Raw genomic sequence first — 27032 nt, 5'->3', positions numbered from 1 at the left:
ACAAAAGACCATCAGCCTCCTCGTCAGCCCTAAAAAACTCCATTCATTCAGACACACAGAAACACATATACGAACTTTGACAGCAACTGGATTTATTGAAACTATTTTCTAATAAGGTCTCAACACCAATTTAAGTCACACAATTATGTCCTCAGCAAGCTTAGCCCTTTGACCTCTGCTCATACAGAGGGGCCACTGTATTTTTTTAAGAAGCTGTGTGCTTGCTCTTCTAAAGTTGAGACACACACACCAAGATCAATCTGTCATGCACGCTACGTGTGATATGTTGATATTTAAGTGGGTTACTAAAGCCAAATTAAGGCCTATTTCTGTTATTAGGTTAACAGGGATGCCCCCCCCTTTGTGTGTGTTAAGTGTGTGTGTGCGTGTGTGTACCACGTTCCCAACAAATTCTCCATTCCAATGTCCAGTTGCTCAGTCTATGTTTGATAAGTTCATTCCATCTGGCAGACAGCTTTAGCTTTCATTTGGAGTTATGTCTCTGGCTGCTTGAATTCTTCTCTTAGCTCTGTTTTTAGTATCCACCAACTCTATCCCATTCTGGTTCTGGGTAGCAGAATGGGATTTTTAACTGAGTTAAAAATGTCCTTTTTACCCGCTGCTCAAAACAACACTGATGAGAGAAGTGAAACTGAATCAAAACGAAGTTGCTGGCCACCAAAACAAAACAATGAGCTGAAAGAATGATAAAAAACTGAGAGGACCTGGACTGACAGGGGATGTGGGTTCACTTTACAAGCGACCCCTTTAACATTAAATGTAGTTATCTGAGCCACTGGTTTTAAATTAGTGTTACATTTGTGAAATTGAGGATTTATGTAGCAATTCTGCCCTTCCTCTAGTCACCCACCATCAGATGTTTCTCCCTGTTCCAATTAACCTGATGGCCCCGCCCATCCACACACCTTTTCCCACTTGTTCAGCCCTGTAGTCACCTGCATCTCATTCCCTGATCAGCCTTTCACCATGTATACAAGTTACTTCCCTTTGTTCCTTGTCAGATCATCTGTTTCTGTTCCCATGTGTTTTCCCTGTTCCATGTTGTCCGTACCTCCTACCCTGCATACCTGCTTGCCATCTTGTCCGCCCGTATACCTGTAAGTTCAGTTTCATTTATTAAAAACTGCTTCATTGCATCAGCCGGCCCTTGTGTCAACATTTGGGTCCACTCTGCCTGAGCTGTTACCAGCTAACCTTAATGGTATGATGCAACCAGCCATGAACCCAGCAGACACTACTTTTGAGGAAGAAATTTATGATGTTTCATACCCTCATCTGCCAACGTGGACATTAGAAAAGAGCCCCTAGTAGAGATTTCAATGAGGCTGCTTTGAGGGTGGCACATAGGGAAGGATCCTCCAAGCTGTGGTTGAATGATACGAGATTGGATCACAGACTTTCTGAGCACTCCTGAGTGATTCCCAGCCAGTTTCTTAGGCTGCTATACTCTGGCCAGTCTCCCATTCGGCTAGCCACCAGCCTGTTCCAGTGTCTAACTCTCTGCCTGTGTCTCAAATGGTAAGGCTTGGGTTAGTTTGCTTGCAGCCTGCTCGTGAATGAGCTAGCATCTAGCCTGCTCCGGAGCCAGCTGACCTCACATCCAATCTTGATCAGGAGGATCTTGAAAAGTTGCCTTTCCTGGGGACTCGCCTGTCTATTTTTCTGAGGTATCTAGAAGTTAGAGCTACAAGGAAGTGTGGGTCTCTGCCCAGCTCAACAGAGACACAGCTGCCCAGCAACCCCAGCTTCCATTGTCCGGCTACCCCGAACCTCTGTTGTGCAGGAACCCAGAGCCTCCATTGCCCAGCACCTCAATCTATGCCGAGTCAGACCCTGAGCCAGACCTTTGGACACCTGCTGTCTGTTCCTGGGTCAGGGGTTTCAGCATGTGACGTGTCTCTGCCAGCATCAAAAGTGCTCCCGAGTCTGTTCCAGAGTTGGCCACTCCAGCCAAGGTCAAGCCTGTTCCTGAGTAGGGTGTCCTGGTCAACGTGAAACCTGTTACTGAGCCTCTTCATGATAGTACCATCCTGGTTGATGTCTTGTCTGTTCCTGAATCAGCCAACATTAAGCCTGTCCCTGGTTCCCAGTGGGTGGCCTGGCTGACACCTGGTCCTGATCGGGAGTTGATAGTTCATGCTTACACATTGCCAGACCTTCCAGACCATCAGTCGGCCATGGTTTCAGTTGCTGCCAACAAGCCTACTTCCAGTGCTGTCTTCTTAGCTGATGACAGCCAGCTAGATCATTAGGTTGTCTGCCCAATGCTTCAGTTGCCAGTCTCAATGGCATCTGAGCCACAGCTTCACTTTTCAGCCAGTCCGTGTCAATGGTTGCCTCCTCTGGACCCTAGAACTCTGTTCACTCCAGATGGATCCTACATTCTTCACCTCCCACCAGAGCGGTCGTGCCTTCACACCACCGAACTGGTTTCGTGACTCTGTCCTGCCCCCTTGCTGTCCACCCAAGATGTCCTGCTTATCAGCTCTCCAGCCTCCAGGCCATTCTACAGAGCTGCTAAAGCCTGTCTGTCATGCCTCTAATCCGTCCACCCCGAGGTCTCCTTCTCTTTGGCGCTCCAGCCCGTGTGCCGTCTGCCTGAGGTCTCCTGCTCCGTTGCCATCTTGTCCACCCATCTGCCTATAAGTCTGTTTTCATTTATTAAAAACTCCGTCACTGCATCAGCCCACTTTTGTGTCTGCATTCAGGTCCAACCTGCTTCCACTGTTACCAGCAACAGTCCTATATGTGTATGCTACTGTATGAAAGTGGTTCTCCTTTCCCTCCCATTTCCTGACATGCCTCCTTCAGAAGCCGTGGGGCTTGTGTGTATGATTTTTATCAATCATAAACAATGACAGGGAAAGCGATTCATGAAAAAGGATCCAAGTTGAATTTTAGTGAAACTAGAATGTTGCTCAGTAAAGTGCATACCTCTGCCAATGCAGAAACCTCCCCTATCTCACAATGTTGAGGAAAAAAATCCTGGATCTGCCCCTTTAACTGGATCTGCACCAAAATATAATGGGTTCTTCCTTGGTCCATGCCCCATACTTCCACCAGGTTTGGTGCAAACTGGTCCTCTACTTTCTGCATAATCCTGCTGGCAAATAAACAAGCAAACCAACAAACAGGCAGAAGAGAAGACATAACCTCCTTGGCGGCGCAATGGCACCAACAAAGTCTTGTTTGTTTAGTTTTCCTACATAAATATATTATTCATTCAACTTAGTTTCAGTCCATATTTTTCCCCTGGTCATCCATGCCTGCCCCCCAGTTTGAGAACCATTGCTGTATGGTAAAGGCCAGCTTTTATTTTGTTTGTTTTCTCCCTCCTATTATCAATTTGCAATCAGCACACACACACACACACACAGACACACACTAACATATGAGCTCAGTAAACTAATAATGATAACTACTCCTTCCCTGCGCAGCTGGCTCTCTTTTTCTCACTAGTCTTGCAATGTGCAGCTCACATGTGTATATACTCACTGTTTGTTTTTTCCATTGACACACTGGTGTTAATTTATAGTTAACACACACACACAAACATACACACATGCACACATGCACACACAGTCACTCCCATGGTGGATGTTTGTCCTCATGGAGAGGAGCTGTAATGGGAGGCATGCATCACCAATCTTGGTATTAAGACCCCATTCCAGTGTTAACCTACTTACAGTGTGTCTTTCTCTTTCTCTCTCTCCTCTCCATTACAGTGTCATATCAGCCTGTTAAAATCTGAACGTCTCATCTCCTTTTTCAATTCATTCTGGGCAAAGACACTGAAAAAGGGATCATTTTAGCTAGATTTAGGGCGTGAAATCTTATTTTTGGGCTTGGTTATGATCATAGAATGCTTTCTTGTGTATCTCATAAAGTATTTCCTTGACAAATTAAAATATTAATTCATGCCATTTTCAGAAAAATAAGAACCTGTTTTGTGACTCAGTATTGCCAGCTGATTTAACAATGATTAACCTACAGTCAGTTCCCAAAAGCTTTGACACTGACTGTTTAAACACCCAGTCTGTGATGGATCAATTTTCCCAGGCTCTGGAACTAAATGCACAAGAAGAGCACAGACAGTGAGGAATTAACAGAAAAAAAAAGACTGGCTAGCTAAGCGTGAACAGCATCAAGGTCATGTAATATGTCAAATGAGGTGAATACTTGAGATGCTGATTGTAATGAAACTTAGTATATCTCAAAGCTGAATGCTAACCCTGGCATGTAAACATGTTCAGGATGACAATGTACTGACATCTCACATCTCCATGTTGTCACATTCATTTTGCATGTTAGCATGATAACATTCACTAATTAACACTAAATGCAAAGAGGCTGATGGGAATGTCATGAGTTTGACAGGTATTTGGTGCTGAAACAAAGTATTAGACAAAGTAATTAACAATTAAATTCCGACCTGGTGATACTGCCAGATCAAAAGTAAGGGATCTCCAGTGTTATTATAACGTATCCTGAGGAGGAGACGAACATCTGTACCAAATTTCACGGCAATCCAGTGTTGTCCAGACTTCTCAGTCTGGACTAAAGTGGTGGAATAAACGACCGACAGTTCAGTTCTTCCTCATCTGAAACATATTACACTTCCAAAGACAGTAGGCCTGTCCAGTACAGCCTGTCCAGTACACCCACCACGTTCCCAGAGCTTAACAACAGCTACCCTGTCATTGACTTTTACTGAACAAATTTGATTCGATCAACCAAGATAAAAGCCACTCTCCTGTACTGGACCAACCCCAAAGGAGAAGAAGAACAGCCCCCCCCCCCCCCCCCCCCCAGTCAGAGAAGGATTTTTAAACTTTAAACAAGTGAGATGCAGCTGCCTTTGCACTAGCAAATCAATATTAGAAGGATGTTCTTGATACTTTATGCAGTCAGCATATTAAACTCTCCCCAAAGGAATGCAGAAAGTGTACAAACATTTGGTTTGTATTTCTTTAGTCCCACAAGATTACCATCTGTGGGTCTATCTCAGTCTCACTCTCTGTGCTCTTTACTCAGGCTTGAAGTCAAAATCCGAGCAGTGACAGGATAGTACCAACAGATATGTGGTGTCACCCTGACAAAAAAAAAAAAACAGTGACAGTGTGAACTACTGCATACACCTTCACTTGCTTTAGTGACTTCCTGACTTTTCATTTGGTGCCAGAAACAAGTCAAAATTCACACATTTGGTGAAATATCATCCAAATGTCATCCTCTTGAATGATCTGTACAATATTGAAATCATCATCAGCATCAGTTGTACTCACAATTCTAATGTCAACACACTAAACTGAGGTGGTTCAAATGGTAAACATTTTACTTGCTTAGCATCAACATGTTAGCGTTTTCACTGCGAGTGCATTAGCATGCTGACATTAGTGTTTTGCTCAAAGCCGCTAGCATGGCAGCTTCTAGCCACATAGACTCTTAGTCTCATTTATTAGCTAACGTGGTATTGCTACTTTAAAGTAAACAGTTTGGCCCAGTTTTGTCACGTGCTCAGTTCTGCTGTGGGTGGGTTTTATTTTAGAGCAAAAGCAAATAATGGGTGTGTGTTTTGTGGGGGGTTTTTCTACCATTTTACAACACCATAAATATCTAAAAGAAGAGAAGAACATGAGATAGATAGAAAGCTGTGATGCTTTTGTGAGAAATCTACAAATGTGTTCAGTTTTTTCCTGCAAACAAAGGTGACAGCCTGACGACTGACTGTGCAGAATGTGTGAGAAACAGAGATAGAGAGTGTCAAAGATAGAGGGAAAGAGAGAGAGAGCGAGAGAGAGCCCTTACATGCACTGAGCTGCTCTATCACTGCTGACACTATGTGAAGATTGTCATGAGTTAAGTTTCACTGCTAGAGGGGTGAACAGTGTAATAATTATGTTTTGAACCAGTTTGATTACTGCGAGGGTTTTGCTAAAGAACAAGACATGGAGAGGGAGATGGAGGGAGAAACTGAATTAGGAAAAGTCACATTCCGTCATAGTGGATCTTTTATAATTCTCCTCTTTGCACAGTCTCAAGTCTCGGAGACATGTTGACACTGAAGCAGCACCCCACCGGATAAGACTACATTACTGTGTTTTACAAAGATAAGCGCAGCTTTGGTGTAGACCTCGACCTCATCCAAGGTGAAAGTGGTTCTTAAATTGATTCAAACTCTGGTAGTGCTTTTGTGTGTGTGTGTGTGTGTGTGTGTGTGTGTGTGTGTGTGTGTGTGTGTGTGTGTGTGTGTGTGTGTGTGTGAGGCCACATGTCAAATAAACACAGCAGCTTTCCAAGGAGGAAAAAGGACAGCAACAGAGACAGTAAAGATTAATCTCTCTGAAGGCAGAAAGGCAAGAAATAATATACGCATAAGGGAGGCAGTCGGCGTGATCTTCTTATGGTGCGAGCCTAAAGGATGGCCGAAGAAATGAGTGGAATGCAGGAGTTCATGTGTGGAGGAAGGTTCTAACAGGGAGAGATGGAGCACACAAAAGACCTTAAATCACTACAGACAGGTTCTGTTAAGGTGGTCACGTGGAGATTTAACATCTGTTAAACGTTACTTAAAGCACATACAGTATACGTTTAAACAAAAGCACAACACACATCATGTGAAAACTGATAACGCGTTATCACTGCTGTTTACGATATTTTGTCTTTATTCTGAGCCTGAACATGTGTTTTCCTGCTTCTGTGCAACATTTGCATGTGCGTATACCCACAGCAGGCATGGATGCCAACCAATAGCATCCCTTCATGTGCAATATGTGGAATATTCCAGCATGGTGCTCTAACATCTACTGTTAAAAAGAAAAGAAAAAAAAAGAAAAATACATGTATCCAAGCAACAGCACAATATCTGAGATACATGTGAAACTTCTCTGTCTTTTATTCTCTCTGTGTGGTGCTTGTAGAAAATCAGCAGGTTTTCTCCCTATTAGCTGTGTGTGTTCTGTTACTCCGCTCTTTTGAAAAGCTGAGGAAGATCTTTAGACAGTAGATGCACACATAAGAGAGTATTGTGCTGATGTCAAGAGGGCCATTGTCACAGGAGGACAACCACCCAGAGAGAGAGAAAGACCAAGAAGAAGATGGCCTAAGGGAGGACAAACATGCACACACACACACACACACACACACACAATATGCAGATACAATAACATTGCACACACATAAGCGCATGCAGTGCTGCATCTTGGTGAAGGCGTAGCCAGAGGGCTGCAGTTCAGTCATTTCACTGGTGCCTAATGTTGTCATTGTCAAATGGGCACAACCCCTCTTTGTTGTCTCTCAGCAGATGGGAAAATCAAACCCTGGAGGTGGTTAGAGGGGGTAAAAGACACAGACAAGGCCAGAATAAAGGAGGGAAGAATGGAGAGAAAAAGGGTGCGGCAGATAAAAGGGAGATGAAGGAAGTAGAACAGAAAGGGGGTAAGGAGAACGCATTTTACAACAGGCTCCTACCTGTGTAATAAGGCAATTCTGTAATGACAACTATAACAAGGTCCAATTGTGTAATTACAATATGTTTGGTGGCCTTTCATGTTAAATCATTAGTCATTGGAGAGTGGGGGAACGGCTCCAACTTTGTCTGTGACATATTTAACAGTACACATGGCTAAGTATTCCCAAGGCAGCCCAGGACTAAAAGCTTCAACCGCAGTCCTTGTCAGATGATTGATCTATGTCTGAAAACCCTCCCCCCACGTATTTACAGCACTGGAATTGCAGAGTGATACTGACAATTTCTGCAAATTTTCTAAACGGTCAATCTGACAAGCATGCCTAAATCATGATTAACCAGGTGTGTGGAGGTGAGGAAGTAGGCAGGATTTGAACTCTTAAGCTCTTACTTTTCCCTTCTGTACACAACTATTTCTGGCACTTTTATTGTGTCCAGCTGCAAGAAACATGATGAATGCTTTACAGTAAAGACTGTCTGAAAGTTTTGTCTTTAGTTCAGTTAAAGAAGATGGGAAGTAAAACTCCCCGATCTAACAAACTGATGGTCAGTTAGGAAGGTTGTTAGCTGGTTTGATTAGTTCAGTTGACAACAGGACAAAAAGTTCACACAGCCATTAACACCTGTCTCATGGCTGCCTAAAAAGCTTTGCTCTTTGGTTGACTAGATTATATATGAACACTGAAAATGGATAGCACAACACGGCTAAAATATGCTATGATAAGATACTCTAGCTCCCTCTATTTTGGTCCCTCTTTGTTCTTCCTCTGCAACCTCTCCATTCCCTCAAATGTCAGTACTGTCAATGGTGGAAATTTGCAAGTCAGAGTTCACTAAAAGTTGAACTTTGTGTGGATTTACCCACGAGCAAATCCAGTAATTGCAGCAGTTTCATTAGAATGAATTGATTTTGCAGCAGTATTTTGCCATTTTGGCTTTAACAAGAGACACCATTCTCTAATCCTGACTTAACATAATGTTGCCTTTAAACTTCAATTCTTTGAATTCTACCAGACACTTGGCTGCTTAACCAGGCCTTTTATCTACATACATTCACCAAGCATTTTATTAGGAACACCTGTGCACCTGCTTATGTCATAGTTTGTAAATAATGTCAAGTTATGTTTTTGTCTTGTATCTGTCGTCTCATGATTTCTGCTTTTATTTTGAAATCTTATCTCTTCTTGTTTCAGGATGCTTGCCCTTCCTTCATGTTTCCTGCCAGTCTGATTGTCTTCCCCGCCCTGATTGTTTCCACCTGTTCCCCATTACCTTGTGTGTATATATTGTCTGCTTCTACCTTTATCCTGTGCCAGTTTGTCTTTTGTCAAGTGAACATGCTCATCTAGTCTTGTTATCTAGTCAAGGTCTTGTATTATTTTGTACTTTGTTTCTTTGTTCCTTTTTACTGCACCTTTGCTGCCTCGCCTGTTGTGGTCTTCTGTTTTAGTTAGTTTTCCTCTGTAAGAGTGATTTTGGATTTTTGTTTTCTTGCCTTTTTTCCCTGTTCGGGTGATTATTGTTTGTTACTTTGTTAATAAAAACTTTATTTTTGATCCTGCTTCTTGGAGTCGTGCTTTTGGGTTCAGTCTTTGCTCAGTTACGACAGCTTATTCATGCAATTATCCAATCAGCCAATTGCATGGCATCAGTGCAATGCCTAGTGTCATGCAGACACAGGTCAGGAGATTCAGTTAATGTTCACATCAAACCTCAGAATGGGGGGAAAAATGTGATCTCAGTGATTTTTCTGTTCTGTTTGTCTGTCTGCTGGTGGGCTGGTTTGAGTATTTCTGAAACCGCTGATCTCATGGGATTTTCACAACAGTCTCTAGAGACATTCAGTAAACAGCACTTTTGTGAACAGAAACATTTTGTTCATGAGATAGCTCAGCGTAGCTTGGTCTGATGACTCTGGATTTCTGCTGGGTCAGAATTTGACATCAGCAGCATGAATCCATGGACCCAACCTGCCTTGTGTCAACAATCCAGGCTGTTTGTGGTGGTGTAATGTTTTCTTGGCTCACTTTGGACCTTAATACCAGTTAATCATAGTTTGAATGCCACAGCCTCTTTGAGTATTGTAGGTGACCATGTTCATCCCTTTATGTGAACATGGAGCAGAATCTCAAAGAAAAGTTTCCAACATCTTGTGGAATCAATGCCACAAAGAACTGAGGCTTTTTTGAGTAATATGGTCGTAGCCCCATGGCCCCCAATGTCTGGGCTGCAGAAACACTCATTTACGGTAATGTGACCAGGCTAGCACCATCTGTTGTTAATAAAAGCAGCAAGCCCACTGCCTCTCTTCTTTCCGCTCTTAGATTTATTCGTCTGCCCAAACTGTCTGAAAGCCATCAATGGTGGTGATGAGATCCTGACTATCTTTCTATAGCCATGTCTCTGTGAAACACATAACACTCATGGAAGTCCCTCCGATTCCTTATAAGGGCTGTTAGCTTCTCCAACGTATTGTTCAGTGACTTCACGTTGCCAATAATGATAGAAGGGAGATACAGCTTATATCCCCTCTTCTCCATCAGTCTCTATTGTCTGGACCCAGCTCTCTTCACTGGTCTTTTTGTTCTTCCTCTGCAACCTCTGTGCCTTGCCTGCTCCTCCTGATATCCTCCTGATTTCTGCAGGTGTATCTGTTGTTCTGGTCTCCATTCTGGCTGGTTTCAGAACAATCAGCTGGTCCTCCCTGCAAACAATGCGACCTTGGACTAGATGCACAATGGCAGCGAAGCAGAATGAAAACTCATTACGCTACCTAGCAATTTTCTCAATGACAAAAACAGACCAGAACTCTCTCTACTAGCATGTTCAGAGAGGGCACAGGTTAAATGAGTTACTAGCAAAAAGTTTAACAAGTATGAAAAAATGCTAACCCTAGCTAGCTTGGCTGGAGCAGCTGTAACCCACTGCATGCACGCTTGACGCACAACAAAATATTAATCATTAACAATAGTCTCTGAGACACAGGCTACATGTGCAAGCAAAAGCCCTTTGTGGTGATAAAAACAACACTGACATGAAAATGTTAATAAGTCCACATACATAACATGTCCGACACACCGCTTGCTAGCTAACCTAAATAAAATGCTAACCTTTATGCACACCTAAAACATCACCACAGATTATGTAAAAAAAAATCTGGGGGACAAAAGGGGAAAAATACTCTTTAGGAGTTAGTATTGAAGTTACCACTCATCTTAAAGGCTATAACAGAAAACTGTTGTTGCACTGCTCTCTGTGAGTTCAAATTTTCAGTATGTCTCATGTCTGGCGACACAGTTGGTGAAAACGTGCTCTTCCCTCCTCGCAGATGGGAAACACACTGAAAACATTGACTTCCAAAATTGCTCTTTTTATTGTTTGAGGACAGAATTATATACGTCCAAGCCATTCCATGAAGACTTTCATGTACCCTTTTCTTTTTTTGCCAGAATAAAAAAATAAAAGCCTTTTAGATTGAACAGATGAGGTCAGCAGCAAAGCAGGTCGCCAGCTGATACAAGGAAAGAGTGAAACAAGCTGTAAATTGAAATGTTTCTTTGGTAGAAATATAGGTTTTTCCCAAGTAATTTTGAGATGGATCCAGTGCAAATGAAAGGACAAAGGGTCTTAGGGAACAAACAGAGAAGGGAGGAAGGATTGATAGAGTGAAGAAAGGCTCACCCGATGCTTCTTTTATAGCTCTAGTAAAATGGCAGCTAATTACTCTCTATTAACCTAGCACTTCGTTCACACCGGGCTACAGGGCAAAGGTCAATCAGCCTGGTCTGACCACTGAGGACAAGGACGCGCACACACACATAGGCTACACAGGATGTATATGTATAAAAACACAGCAGTGGGCATATTTCAGCTATAAAGTCAGTATATCCTGCTGCTAACAGATCAAGCTCAGAGGGTGCGTTGTGTGTTAGATGAGGTGCCCTCTTGTTGACAGTGATGGCAGTGAATCCCCATTTGTTCAAAACAAGTCAGCCCTTTGTCCTTGTCGGATCTGGTATATCTGAAGACGATTTTCTGCTTTTAAACGGGGGTGGGGGAGGGCTTTCCACACATTAACTAGAACTGGCAAATGATGCCATAAAAAACATAGACAATACGAAGAGGAATGAGTGTGCCCCTCTTTGCTTTAAATTGTAAATCTTTTTATTAGGACATCAGTCGCTGTCAAACAAGAGCAGTGAAAGTCTTATCCTAATATGGGAGATAGTAAAACGTGAGTTTAAGTGATAGCTATGCTTTTTACCCACTGATGTCAGGGATTACTTGAAAGTAAAGGCTGTAACCTAGTAGAGTCACATAGACTGTTTTAGCAATATTTTTATTTTTCTGAGCAGTGTTAGGCAAATATAAGCAATTAAATTATATATACTCATTTTAAAAGAAACTGCATGACTTTACTGACAACTGTACAGCAAAACCATGGGTTACATTACTTGTTATATTACTTCCTTTACTCAGCTCAGCTCTGTCAAAAGTGTTTTAAACTATAAAGCTTCCACCTCACATGTTGCATTTTATGTATTTAAGACTTGTAGAAAAACAAGTGTTTGTGGTTTAACAAGTAGCCTGCCTATGGTTTTGGAGGTACTTGCTAACCAACAGCAGCTAGCTTAACATTAGCCACACTGAAAGCATGAAATCCTGTCCCTCAGCTGCCAATTGTGAACTAAACCAGATGCTCCCTGAATGTAGTGTTACACACAGGTTATGTTAATAAGCCAGCTAGTAAGGTGTTACTTTTAGTGGTGGCTAACACCTCCAGCCCATGCATCAATATAGCATGTGCCTGTCAGACCAGTCTTGTTGAGACCAAACTCCAAACTCAAAGTTGTTTTCACTTTGTGAGTCTGTGTATGTATGATGGCAAAATGTGGTCCTGGAGATACCTACTGTACTATCACAGAGGTGGTTTTGAGTACTTTGGCAAGTGTTCATACGTCTATCTGTGGACAGACGTTGTCACCCCGATAACGTCACAACCATGCTACATGCACTCACAAAAATGTACAGGTGTGTATTTGAGACAATAATGAAGGCCCCGGTTTGAAGATGGGTGAGGTCCGACCCATGAGCACAGCAACATGTTGATGAGAGTAGTGGCTGGAGTGATCCTGACGCAAGATGGTCTCTGGTTAGTGCTAGCTGTCTTTATGTATTTATAGTAGGGGGTTACATTACTATTAAAATATACTTAAAACTGTGATCAACATTAGGTCCATCAGCATTATACTTTTTTGTACCTCTTGCAAAGATAAGTTTACCCAGACTCTATTATAGGCCTATATTTCTCAGCCCAGGTCTTGTAAATATTTGTTTGTTACAGAACAGAGTCACTGAGTCACGTAGGGTTCCAGTGTTCGATGCTTGTTGCCCCAGGGGCTTGAACCAGAGCCAGAGCACTGTCTCCCTACTCACAAGGCTCACTTACTGCTCCTCACATCTTAGGCATGATACTGTGATAGCTTTGCAATCACATGGCTTGTAAAACATTTCACAGTTTCAAACATGAACATAGCTGTGAGCAGCAGCTAACGGGAAAGAAACCACACATGCCAAAATGGTGATAATGTTGTTGGAGGACAAAAGGCCATGAGGAAAAGTTTGTGATTAGCTATAGGATCTAGGTATTCTATTCTATTGAACTAACACTACTTACTAACTAACACTAATATACATTTAAGAGGCCAAGTTTAGAAAAACCCACTTTTTTCTTTTAGATAACTCACTATGATGCTTACATGGCACAAAACGTGCTCAAGTGATAAGACTTGAAAATGCACTCATATGACTATCACCAGTCTGTTACCAAACGCTAGGTGGAAAAAAAAACACTTCTTAAGAAGAGGGAGAGGCTGTGAGACCTCAGATGTCAAATCCATGATCTAAACAAAGGTTCAGTATCAAGCTTGGAAATAGTAGTTTGACAAACACAGTGTCACCTTACTGGAGATTTTCTCGAGCTTTCAGAAATCATGTCATGGCTTTCATCAGCAGATGGCATTTGCTCAGTAGTCATGGAGATGGTTTAGCTGTTACTACATGACACTGTCTGATGAAGGCCATGAGATAAGGTGGAGAGCTCCAGAAGATTTCCAGTGTGTGGCCTATGTCTTAATTTGTAATTAGTTTGTAATTATACAAATAGTCAAATACATTTTTGTGTAATGAAAAGAGTATAATACAAGTATAAATCATTAAATGCATACTCAAGGGAAGTGAGTACCTTAAGTTTTACCTTAAATGTACCTAAGTACAGTATTTCAGTAAATGTACTTGCATTACTGTACTGGTACATAGTACATACATATGCTATACATATGCTAGCTCCACATGATAAAATCTACAGAATATTATTATTACAATATTACAATAACCTGCCTTTTTCTCACATATTAACCTCTCAGACCTGATAGTAAAAAGATAAGCATCTCTTTCTCATGACCTCTCTTGCTCAAGTGCACATGCAGTAGAGCAAACAGTACAAAAAAGCACAGTCTACCTAATAGAAGTTCTTAAGGCTCCACTGAGATGGTAATCTGTCAGCAGAGAAAGACATCTGGTGCTGACGGTTGTCTGGCCTGCGAGTAAGACTCTTCTCAGAAAATCTGAGCCTCATGGGGAGGATCAACAATGGGTCAATGCAGGTGTGGTCTAGACATGTGAGACACACCTCAGGTCATTAATGTACAGCAATATAACATTTTTGCCACATCAATTTCGTGACAGCAGCCTAAAGATCTTAAAGCAAACAAGCAACTCACCAGAAGACTGTTAGCACTTACTGTCATGTACACTGTATTTCACAGTGCGTCACTGGATCTATATGTGACCGGAAAATTGCTTTACAGTGCTGAGTGGAAAACGTGAGAGGGTCACAGAAAAATCACAACATTTTCATCCTTTCAGTAAATAGAAAGAGAAAACAAATGCACATGGCGTGACACTGAGGCAAGGAGGGGCATGGAAAAAAACAGTGATGTCCCCTCTGTGACAGGAAGCAATAGCTGTATTTTTTAAGAGTGGTTTTAATTTATGAAGTACTAACAATACTGTTGGTTTGATAAAGAAGCTAGACACCATTTTGACCTCTGTCCTGTTTGTAAATTAAACCAAAGTCATATACACTCTAAATTTGTGTTTAAAGTGGTGTGTTTTCAGTTACCAAACCATCCATGATCCACAAAAGAAGCAGCACAACTCCGGAGATGGCAATGTTGGTCTGTCCGTCCACCACGTTTGTCCATGCTGAAATATTGGATGGGAGGCCATGAAACATGAGGGACACTAATACCTTTGTTAATGTCTTGACAAGTTTCTTGGCTTCTCATTACAGTGAGTATCATCCAGGAAAACATGGTGCAGTTATCTATGATTTGACAGCCCATTGACAGCCTGATACAATCCAAGTGATAGAATTGTTGTGGATGTAGATTAAAGGAAAGAGTTGTAAAAGGATTTTCTTTTACTCTTTACCTTACCAAAGAGAACAATAGCAGGGTAAAATGAAATATTTTAATAGGACAAATAAAATAGCAATGATCACTGCCTATATAAATATTAATGGATGATACCATTGGGGGATGAAATATACCATAAAAGTAAAAGATTATAAAGTCATGACTGAGTACCAAAAACACACAAGAACTCCATTAAAATGAGGGCACTTTGATAAACGCTGAATGACTTTTGAACATCCTGCCTGCCTTCCTCTGTCTTCCTCCACCCCCTCTACATAAAAAGAGGAGGGGCTGGAGGACAGGGATCAACTCAGCAGACTCTTGAGACTGTGTTCATTGAGACTCAACAGGCAGTACTGGAGAGGACTGAACTACCAGAGCAGCTGACTGGAGCCTCTGGATCACAGATCTGGATTTTTTTTTTTACTTTGTCACCAGTGACAGAGTGGACTGCTGCTGCTTGGAGATGACTGGACTGTCACTGCAGGAGCAGTATCCCTCCACTTTGGGAACTTTTCTCTGTCCTGACAGCTTGAGAGTCACTGGGGACGTTTGATCTAAGAGGCATAAACATTGGATGATCTCTTCCTTAGTCAGGAGTTAGGTAAGTAAGAGTTTAAAGTGTTGATGCATTTAGGGACTGCATCAATAATAACAGGGGGGTGGGGGACTGAACCTCATGTTTCACTTCAGCAAAGCCCTTTCAGGGCTATTAATGTTTTCTAAACAGGCCTAAACTACAGCTTGTTTAAACCACAGAATTGTTGTCCTCTGAATATAGAGAAGTGAACCTTTATACATCATGGCACACCAAGTGAAAGTCCAGTGTTACTTTAAATGTAACTTTTAACTAGGTTGCAAAGGAAGGCTAAAAAAACAAAATTAAAAGACCCTCAACTGCTACTGCAAGACTAAAGAAAAGACTAAGAAAAAATACAATACTCCCCTTCCCCCTTTTCAACCTCACTCTCCCCCTAATAACTTTTGTACAGTCCCTGAATTAAAAGTGATTATAATGTTACTGGAGGGTGGGTCTGCAGATCTTAAATGTGAGTTTTTAGTGAGTTTATATTGAGAAGACATGACAGCTGAGAGCTAAAGTCACATAATAAATCCTGGACCCTTATGTCCCTACTGGACAGTGTTAGTCTAGACTGTTTGATTTTATATGGTAAAATAATATTCCTGTTGTCACATAACAGACAGCAGACAGACTGACTGCATACAGTACTTTGTTGTAATTTGTGTTCCAGGCGCATTCAAAGAGGATCAGTTGCAGCCCAGTTGAATAAAAGCCACATTCATAACAAACACCAGGATGAAGACTCATCTCCTCTGCTTGGAGGTACTCCTTTTGGCAGGCCACATCCTAGTGGCCAGTGGGCAGCTGGAGCCAAAGAAACAAGTCCCTCAGGACCCTCTTACCGTTACGCAGAGACTTGGGCTTATAGAGAGAGAAGTGCAGGGTCCGGTGAGGTCAAACATCACCATGCCCCGTCGCCGGCTACCTCCCATGTGCACCGGACCTACAGAAATCCGAGACACCTTCAAGTATATTAACACAGTGGTGTCCTGCCTGGTGTTTGTTGTTGGTATTATAGGCAATTCCACTCTTCTGAGGATCATCTATAAGAATAAGTGCATGCGCAACGGGCCAAACATTCTGATTGCCAGCCTGGCACTTGGAGACCTGCTACACATCATCATTGGCATTCCCATTAATGTTTACAAGGTACGTCGAGGTGCAGAATATGGCTAATTAAAAAATCCTATACCTTAACAGTATCTTTATTTTCAGAGAATTCAAAACTCCCTTAGCTTTTAAATGAATTTTTGTTGGACTCTTATTGTGTTTAATGTCCCTCTGAAGTTTATTAGAATAAGTTTTTAAGGACATTTGTGAATATTTTGCTGCATATTGGACTTTAAACCCTTAGCACACACACACACATACAAGAGCGCACTCATACACACTCTTGGAAGGGGGCTTCCAAGTAGCTTTTACATGTTATTATTCCTCTGGATTCTGAACCTCTCTTTATCCCCTTGTGTCTCTGGCATGTTATTATCTGTTAGGCTCATTTTCTGTGTGTCTGTGTGTGTATATGTGTGTTTGTGTGTGTCAGTGTATGTGTATGAGAGAGAGAGAGAGAAAAAGAGAGAGACAGAGAGGACCAAAGTATCTGTATATTTGGGTAAGGGGGCAAGCATGCTAAAACAACTGTATGTGGTTACATACCAGAGACAAGAGAGACAGGGTGGTATGGAGAGACACAGGGTCACATATGAGTCCAAGAGATCTACACTCACATTCCAGACACCCATCTAAAGCAGACACGAAAAGCCCCATATTGTACAAGTTTAGCAGAGAATTGTTGTTTTCCACAAGCCACTATATGGCTCTGGGTTACAGTGCTTTGAGGTCAACCAGAGGCCTCACTGTGTTCAAAAGAAAGGACTAAAACATTAAACCTGAGAAGAAGAAGAAAAAACATTTCTGGATGTTCACATAAACCAATAAGATCAGGTTTACTTATATATGGTCTGAGACGGGGAAAAGCAACATGGAGCCAGACAGTTTGCTTCACTCCCTACCATGGTTCAGCTCAGTCATCAACTCTATCCGCCTCTGTCTCTGTCTCTCTCCAGCTCCTGGCAGAAGACTGGCCGTTCGGGGTGGCTCTGTGCAAGCTGGTGCCGTTTGTTCAAAAAGCGTCGGTGGGGATCACAGTGCTGAGTCTGTGTGCTTTGAGTATTGACAGGTAAACCCGGTCACAAACAGTGGACACAAACTCACACACAAACACAAACTCACCCCTCCTCCCATGTTAGCTTCTGTTTTCATTTCCTGACACCACTACAGTCAGGGATTACAGAAACATTGTCAGAGCAATGACTTTTGACCTGACCTTTGACCTCCTTGCTACTGGCTGCTTTTAACTTTAGTGATCTGTAAACTGACACTTATTCTACTGTCAACTGTGAGCTTGGGATTGAAATGGAATTTTTATTAAATATAAATTATTTTCATACTTATCAAACTTGACTAGATATGGTGCTTTATATGAAATACAGCATAGTGTTAGTTAAAAAAAAAAAACTTTTGTCAGTTTTGTCAGCTAGGATAAGAGATGTATCTCAGAATTAAACCAAAAAAGACTCTGTTAAGGTTTCAGACAGCATATCTGTTAAACTTGCACTCTAAGATGAAATTAGTAAAGGAATAGTTTGACATTTTGGAAAATGCGCTTTTTGGTGTCTTGTCAAAAGCTACATGAGAAGATCGATAGCCAGACGGCTAGTTCATCGGCTAGGAGGAAACAGCTTTCCTAGCTTAGTCCAAAGGTAAGAAATGCCTACCAGGACATCTAAAGCTCATTAATTAGCATATGATATCTCATGTACTTAATCCGTTTAAAGGCCGAACAGTAAAAACAACAGGGTTAGCTTACAGCTAACCATAAGCTAACCAGCGGCTGGCTCTTTAACGTACAGACACGAGAGCTGTTTTTGATCTAATTGGCTAACTCTCAGCAGGAAAGGGAATAGGCCTAAGTGTATTTCACAAAATATCAAACTATTCCTTTAACTTGTATTAATAAATCAGTTTTGATTAAATTGATAGGTTTGTGAACTGATTGTGTATGTGATGAATCTTTCAGGTATCGGGCCGTGGCTTCGTGGAGCCGCATCAAAGGGATTGGCGTTCCAAAGTGGATGGCCACTGAAATAGCGCTCATCTGGATATTATCCATCATTCTGGCTGTGCCAGAGGCAATAGCCTTCGACATGATCACCATGGACTACAAAGGAGAACACTTGCGAATCTGTTTGCTTCACCCCATGCAGAAAACCGACTTTATGAGGGTGAGCTGAGAAGCACAGGCCTTTAGAGCCCTATAATTCATTGCAGGGAAAAATAGTGTGTTGACACAGCTGTGCACGCTGCAGACCTGCACATGCACATATACGTACAGACACACATACATATACATACAGACACACATGGTAAGGCATGATGGTACATATGCTGACTGAAGTGCATACACTCCCAGTCATACTGTGAAAGCTTCTAGGCCAGGTCAGGGTGAAAGAGAGTTTGCACAAAATGAATCATCGTATAAAAGAAAAAAACAATATATTTCAGGAGTTATTACTCTCTTGGCTGACATAAAATACTGCAGCGCTTGTGAATATACATTATGTGTGTTCGCATGTCCCCCGTCAGCCTTAAAATAACAACAATGAACGGCTCTAATTCCACCGAGGTACCTTGATAAATTGATTTTTAAATGCAAGTCAACAGTCTGGATTTCAGACATACCCTTGAGTCCCCCACTCTGGTCCAGGTCTGACAGCCTATATGTGTCATTAAATTTATTTCTGACACGTGTTACCTTTAAGCCAAGCTCTCAAGTACAGATGTTTGTGCTTACTCCCATGCTGTTCTCCTGTATTCCCTTTGTAGTTTTATAAATCAGCAAAGGACTGGTGGCTGTTCAGTGCATATTTCTGCCTACCATTGGCCTGCACTGCTATTTTCTACACCCTCATGACCTGTGAGATGCTGAGGAAGAAGAACGGAGTCCAGATCGCTCTTAGTGATCATCTCAAACAGGTGTGATGATGGCCTTTATTTTATTTAGCCTGCTTGTTGTTTGATTCATTATTGACTGTTTTCATGTTGAGGTTTAAGTGACATTACACTAATTTAGTAGCAGGACAAATACAAAACTGACTAAGAGAAATGTTTATATTTAAAACTTGATACAAAACCATTCAAATATTTACAGCAAATTTCCACTTAAATGGATTTTATTTATGATTACAAATCTTTTAGCTTTCCAAAAAAAAGGTGTCCAATGTTATAAGACTGCTTTGGGGCCAGAATTTCACCACAGCTATTTAAGTGCCAAACTGTCAAAACAGTCTGTTAATACACATTGATTTGTGGGTGTTTGTCTGTGTTCAGCGGAGGGAGGTGGCTAAGACAGTGTTCTGTCTAGTTCTGGTCTTTGCTCTCTGCTGGCTGCCTCTCCACCTCAGCCGTATCCTGAAGCTGACCATCTATGATGAGAAAGACCCAAACCGCTGTGAACTTCTAAGGTATGGAAGGAAATACATTTCCCATTGTGCACAAAACAAAGTAGGCTAGAGGAGAGATTTAAAAGAAAGCTGAATCACCCTCTAGGAAAGGAGAAGTAGAAGACTGATGTGTCTCTGTAACCCTTTTAGTTTCTTTTTGGTGTTGGACTACATTGGCATCAACATGGCATCTGTCAACTCTTGCATCAATCCCATAGCCCTCTACATGGTCAGCAAGCGCTTCAAGAACTGCTTCAGGGTAAGCTGCAACTCAGCTGCAACATATGCTACACGCAAAGTGAAAATGTCTTAAAGAAATAGTTCAGCATGTTGGGAAATATGTTTAATTGTTTTCTTGAAGAGGAATAGATGAGAAGATGATTTACACTCTTATACATGTATGCAGCTAATGCCAGCAGCTTGCTCAGGTTGGCATAAAGACTTAGACGGACATAGACATTTTAACATTTTCTTTAATACTGTTGCACTCTAATGCTTTTCTCTCAGCCCTATGGTCTTTCTCACCTCTTTTTTCCTGCTTTATTAGTCCTGCCTGTGCTGCTGGTGCCTACCAGCCGAGATGTTGATGGATGAGAAGCAGTCGTGCATGAAGCTGAAAGTTACCGAACGAGCCTCCGACCAGAGCAACTCCCGCATGACCAACAAATCTACTACAGCCTGAAGAGAGCCCTAGAAGTGAGAAAAGGGGAGATGCTGACAAAAAAAGAAACAAAATATTGAAGTATGGCTGACTGAATGTGGATAGGTGCCCATTCTTGCCTCATCTACGGCATCATATGAAGTCTCCTTCAACTCCTAACAGACGTTCCCTTGGAAATCAGCCCTCACTCTTACCTAAAACTGCAAACACTTGCCATTATGGAGTGCTGCACACTCTCCCTGTCCAAGAGGAGAAAAACACGTCAAAAAGCTGTATTCTTGGAAAACAAGTGTGAAATGCGTGAAGCAGGCAAACTGGTGTTAATTACACCAAATATCGAGAACTGAGCAGGGGCGAAGTTCAGCACAAGTGTTATGTAAAATTGGGGGTCAAGGGTCAATTAGTGAAGACAGCTCATCGGGCTCGCAGCCTGGATGGTGAATGTTACTTTGATGCTATGAATCTTGCGATAAATTATGCATTGCATGGACAATATTCAAGCTTGATGCTGTGTTATGTATTGCTACCACACACTGCAGCAGCTTGGAAAATTTAAATAATGAATCTAATGCTCTTGTTTTTTTTTTTTTTTTTTTCTGTTTTGTTTTTTGTATGTATTTCCTTTAAAACGTATGTATGTATTGAGTATTTTGCATACCTTATCATTTGTCACATTAGTGCCTTTTATATGAATTTGTCTCTGTGTCATTTTCCCTCTAGTTATTGAACTACTGATGTTGTGTGATTTAGGATGTGTGACCATTCAGCTATTGTATTATATTGTTCAGTATTGGGCCTGTCCATGAGGCTTTATGTGTTTCATGACTGTATTTGCTCAACATTATCTGAAGCTGACCTGTACCTCAGTTGGTGTGACAAGAGTTTCCTTTTTGCAATAAACCAATAAATAAAAGATAAATATAGTGGGACACTTAGTCAGTTGGGTACTTTTTGAAGAAGAAGAAGAAAAGCATCAATTTTCTAGCCATTATCTGTTCAGGCACATGGACATTGCCATTTATTAGCTTTGCCTGTTACTGAGATCTCACTTTGTGTGTGTGTGTGTGTGTGTGTGTGTGTGTGTGTGTGCGCGTGTGTGTGTATGCGGAATTTGCGCATGTGTTTTTAAGTGTGACGGCAGGCGGCATCATGTGATGGTGAATGCTAACACAGAAAGTTACTGTGATCTCTTTATTTTTCTCCTCACTTCTTCACTCCAAATACACACACACACACACACACACACACACACACACACAGCTCTGACCTGGGAATGTTCCTTCAGGCTAAACCAGTGTCACGCATGTCACATTAGCTGTCAAAGAAGCTCTCTGTCCTGTGATCTCTCACTACCCCTCTTCAACTCATCTCTTCAGCCGCTCTCCTTGCCTTCACTTTCTCTCCTTTTTCTCCTTGTTTTAACTTCTTTTTTTTCACCCCTTCTCTGCTCTATACCCTTGTTTCCCTACCCTTTCTCTCTACATTCCTGTCTCCACTCCACCCCATGAACCCTCTGCCTCTGTTCTTCCAATATGGTTTCAAACAATTCAATGTGGTTTGACATTAAATCAAACCCACCGGTGGTGTAACTGAAAGGAATCACATTCAGTACATTCCTCCCTGAATTATCTCCTTTTCTATTCCCAGCAGAGATTCAACTGATGTATCTGCTTGTGGATGCTGGCATTGGCCTTCTACTGATATCATGGACTGTCCTCTAAGGTCGCTGCTACAAAAACAAATCTGTCACAAAAAGTTACAAAGAATGTGAATGTTCAGTGAGTGACTTACTGTCTCTATTATAAATACAAGATACATTACTATAAATTAGCTCAAGGTCAACTTAGAATCTAATATGTTACTCACTTAGTTACAAAACTTGTGTCTGACATTATGATTATTGCCTAGGCAAGTGCCATTTCTACTTATTTAGGCAGTAGCAAGAGCAGTTGTAATCTGTCACATCTTATACTAGCACAGTTCTTGAAATCTTCCGGATTGACTGACCTTCATGTCTTAAAGTAATGATGGACTGTCATTTTCTCTTTACTTAGCTGAGTGGTTCTTGCTATAATATTGATTATAACAGTAGTCAAATAGGGCTGTTAACGGTGTACCAACCCTACTTCTGCAAAACATGACTGATGGTCTCAAACACATTAAGAAGGCAAGAAATTCAATAAATTAACTCTTGACAAGGCACACCTGTTAACTGAAAACCATTCCAGGTGACTACCTCATGAAACTGACAGAGAGAATGCCAAGAGTGTGCAAAGCTGTCATCGAGGCAAAAGGTGGCTACTTCAAAGAATCTAAAATATAAAACATATTCTGGTTGGTTTCACACTTTTTTGTTAACTACATAATTCCATGTGTGTTCCTTCATAGTTTTGATGTCTTCAGTATGAATCTACAATGTAGAAAGTAATAAAAATAAAGAAAAAACACTACATATAGACAAGATTTAGTTGAAGTTATTCATCCTTGTAACTTTCTGTCTAGACTTTAAGAAAATTAATGGAAGACATCACAGAGCACTAAAGCACTCCATGGTTCACTCACAACTATCATAATGCTACAGCAGTCTGTTGTAGAGAGTTAGTGTCACTTTTATTGCCAGAAAATGAAGATGAAAACTTGCAGCAGATGGATGCCCAAAGGTTAATGAGAGAAAGCGCGCCGTTTAGTAATAAAACCTACTATAAACTTTTCATATACTCACCGTGTTAGATTGGCTGAGAGCTTCTTTTCACTCAACAAACATTATGGACTTTTCTTTTATTAAGTCCACTTAACTCACACACACATACTGTGCATGCAGTACATTTGGATACCACATACACACAAACACACACAGTTTATCTTTGCCTCCCCACAGTTTTAGAAGCCAGCAGAAAGTGCTGGAACATGGCTGAACTGGAGGGTTGATAGTTATGGGTCTGCGTCTCAGGGGCTGGGGTGTAAACATACCTAGTTAGGCCCCTCGCTGCTCTTCTCCAAACATTCTTTCACATTTTTTCTATCCTTTCTCTCTAACCAATTTGCAGCATTTGTATAAGCATGATGTTTGACTTAACTTTTAGATATTTAAGCGGCAGCACTTGCTCCTTTTCTTATCCTTTCGATGCACACTGAATTGTCCTGCATAGCAAACCACTGTGTTTGGCATCTAAACCTTTTAACACATTGAAACAGCTATACACATGTATAGCTGTCTCTGTTATCCCATAGCGTCCTCTGTCTTCTTTGGCTCTTACTCTTTCTTTTGGTCTTATCTGAATACACTGTGTCTGACAGGAATGTAATTTAGGAGCATATGCACAATGTCGATGTATATGACTTGCTGGCATCCTTCTCAGTTTTAGAATATTTATTCTAGATTGATAGCAGAAGGAGGAGAGCTTTCAGTCTGGCATAGCTTCTACAAACATTTGGGCAGAACAAAGAAAATATGTTTTCATTATGAGTGTGAACGTCTGTATGTGTGTCTGTGTGTTTTGCCTGCTGTGTAGTTCAGCCATGGAAATACTTCAAGGGAAAATGTTGAACCAAGCTCAAACTGAGACCTAAGACGTACACTGCCTATGAGAACACAAGACAAAGGTGCGTGAGCTGGAGTCTCTGTATCAACACATGTGAGTGTGTGCATATGCATGTGAGCGTGCAAGTGTATGAAAATGCTTTCTGCATTTTTGTCTGATTTGATGTGCTACTTTTGCTCACACACCACTGATTTCACACTTAAAGGAATGGTTGATAAACAAAAAAAAACCTCATTACTCACTTTAACAGATATACAAATGTCACAGACTTGAACACATGCATAGACAACACACACACACACACACACACACACACACAAAGTGTAAAGCAGCAGAAGGTAAGCAGACGAAGCCAGCAGAAGGAATTCATCAGACTGATGAAAGAAGGACTCTGGAGTCCTTCTTTCATCTATTTCCCCTCTAGTTCTACATCAGGGGGCATTCAAACTTACACAGTCCTATATGGTTAGCATGTGACAATGACAATGTGATGACAAATCTATGAGGCCAAAGAACAAGATAATGATTATGAGCCACAGATACACATATGATGCACAGGGTGGTCAGAGCCAAATTCTGCAAACATGTCAATGTGTAGTTTACAGTTCATCAGGTAAATGTCCAGCTGTTTGGAGTTTGTCACTGAGGTCAAATAAAACCTTTGGAGTATGAAAGACACATAGTAGGCTACAGCTAATGATCATCATTGTTACACTATTTTCACTATCAATCAATCTGCCAGTTATTTTCTTAAATTTACTCTATAAAATGTCAGAAAAAGTGAAAAATATCTGTCAAAGTTTTCCAGAATCTCAAAGTGACATTTTCAAAGTCCTTGATTTGATTGACCAAGACTCAAAGATATTCAGTTTACTGTCATAAAGGGCTAACACAGGAGCCACATATTTACATTTAATTAGCTGGAACCCATGAAGTTTTAACATTATTTTGACAGAACTGTTTCTGTCCTCTGAAAATGGCAAAGCACACCTTTATGAACCAAGGCAACAAGTGAAAATGGTCTTTTTGGTGTAAACATAAATATACTGATAAGAAATGTTTAAATGGAATATCAACTTGGGATGAGGAAAAAAATAAAAGACCCTCCGCTGCTCTCTCAAAAGACCATATATTAAGCCAAAAGAAAATGTACAATACCCCCCTATTATGTTTTCACCTTCTCCCCCTCTAAGAATTTTTGCACAATCCCTAATCATTTCCCCCTTACACAGTATGCATGTGAATTACTTGGCTGCCTGGGCCCTGGGGTAATTACATTACAGCATCTTAATTAGAAAAACGTGCATCTGTGCCTGGTTTCAAACAACAAATAAAAATAAACTTATCAAAATTATGACATGTTTTGTAAATTATTACATAAACTAAAAATGATTTTACCTTAAAGTTGAGAAATAAGTCTATTGACTTATTTCTCAATAACAATACCACCCTCCATCTCTCTCTCTCTCAAACACACAAACACACACACACACACACACACACACACATATTGTAATAATCAAACCCTGCCCTCTGCTACTTTATAAAAACATTATGGGAGTTAACCTTATTTTTGAGCCAAACCAGCACATTCTTGACGTTGCAGTGAGGGGGGAAAAAAAGAAGGAATGAAAGGGAGGCGTGCTTTATTCTGCTTATCAGTCCAACTCAACTGGCTGATATGGGATGCACAGTATATGAATCACAAAAGTTAGAATAACCTAAAAACACGCTGCTGTTCCTTGCACATATCTCAAAGATTCAAATACCTAATTTTGTAATAAATCTGAATTTGATTCTATAATATTTATAAATACAACACTGCCAAATGTGTTTATCTTGTAATATTACACACCACTTCCTACTCATTGATCATCTCACTGTCTTCAGTGTAAATAAAGCTCTGAGGACAGCACAGAATATATTTAATAGTGAGTTTTGTCAAAGAGCTGATCACGCTTCATGTTACATTTTTATCTATGTGTATGATTGTTAGTTAGTTTCAACAAGCTAGTTCCTCTTCAGTGAAGTTCACAGAAGGGGTAGTTATGCAGACGCCAGAGCAGGAACAGTATACAGAGACAGCAGGGCTGGCTGCAGAGGGCCCCCGGTCTCATGAGAGAGCTGATGGCTTCCATAAAACAGTGGTGACAGTTCACATATCCTGTACAAGATCCCCAGAGTGTCTCTACGCAACACTCTGGACGGATGGTCAAATAAGCTTCCAATTTTTTTTGCTGATTATAAAAAGAGAGAGCAAGGGAAGTCACTGAGGGTCTGGATCAGACTTGTTGTTAACGGTGTTGGTGCAAAGTTTTGCCACTAGGGAGCATCAGGGACTGGATAAAGGACAAATGTATGTTGTGCTTTATGTGTCTGTCTGCCTGCGTGCCTGTCTGCAAGACTTTTTTGTCTTTTTACCCTTATTTTTTTTCTGTACTTTTCAGCCTGTATCAATGGCCTCATACGTTAACATTAACTACACAAGAGCTTCATAATATTGAAAACCCTTTTCACTTTAGTTGAAGCAGTCCCAGTAATTTAATATGATATTTAGTGAAATCATCACACACATCCACTGACTGTCCACCCTCATATGAGCCACTAGACTGTTTGCAGATCTGGTGCTTGGCTCTCTTTTGCTTTACATTGCAAATACGCCCGTGTTTACATTTGCTCCACACTGACAATGGTCACTATGGGTTACCTTGACTCACAACACAGGTAACCAATCAGAACTCACGAGGGGGGGGGGGGGGGGCAGTTCTCTGGAAAAA

The 27032-nt window shown here is 41.1% G+C and overlaps 1 protein-coding gene across 1 annotated transcript; it reads left to right on the top strand.

Moving 5' to 3' along the window:
* The first annotated feature begins 15339 nt into the window (after positions 1-15339).
* Positions 15340-21635, top strand: ednrba (endothelin receptor Ba). Its single transcript, XM_041055163.1, has 8 exons — positions 15340-15571; positions 16221-16699; positions 17617-17729; positions 18630-18834; positions 19436-19585; positions 19940-20073; positions 20203-20311; positions 20600-21635. Exons 2-8 carry the CDS (start codon positions 16286-16288, stop codon positions 20732-20734), a joined length of 1260 nt encoding a protein of 419 aa, XP_040911097.1. The 5' UTR covers positions 15340-15571; positions 16221-16285; the 3' UTR covers positions 20735-21635.
* Positions 21636-27032: the final 5397 nt, after the last annotated feature.

Source organism: Toxotes jaculatrix, chromosome 14 (assembly GCF_017976425.1).
Source record: "Toxotes jaculatrix isolate fToxJac2 chromosome 14, fToxJac2.pri, whole genome shotgun sequence".
NCBI classification, from domain to species: domain Eukaryota; kingdom Metazoa; phylum Chordata; class Actinopteri; family Toxotidae; genus Toxotes; species Toxotes jaculatrix.
The sequence above is the reverse complement of the archived record's forward strand: the minus strand, read 5'-3'. Positions and strand labels throughout refer to the sequence as shown.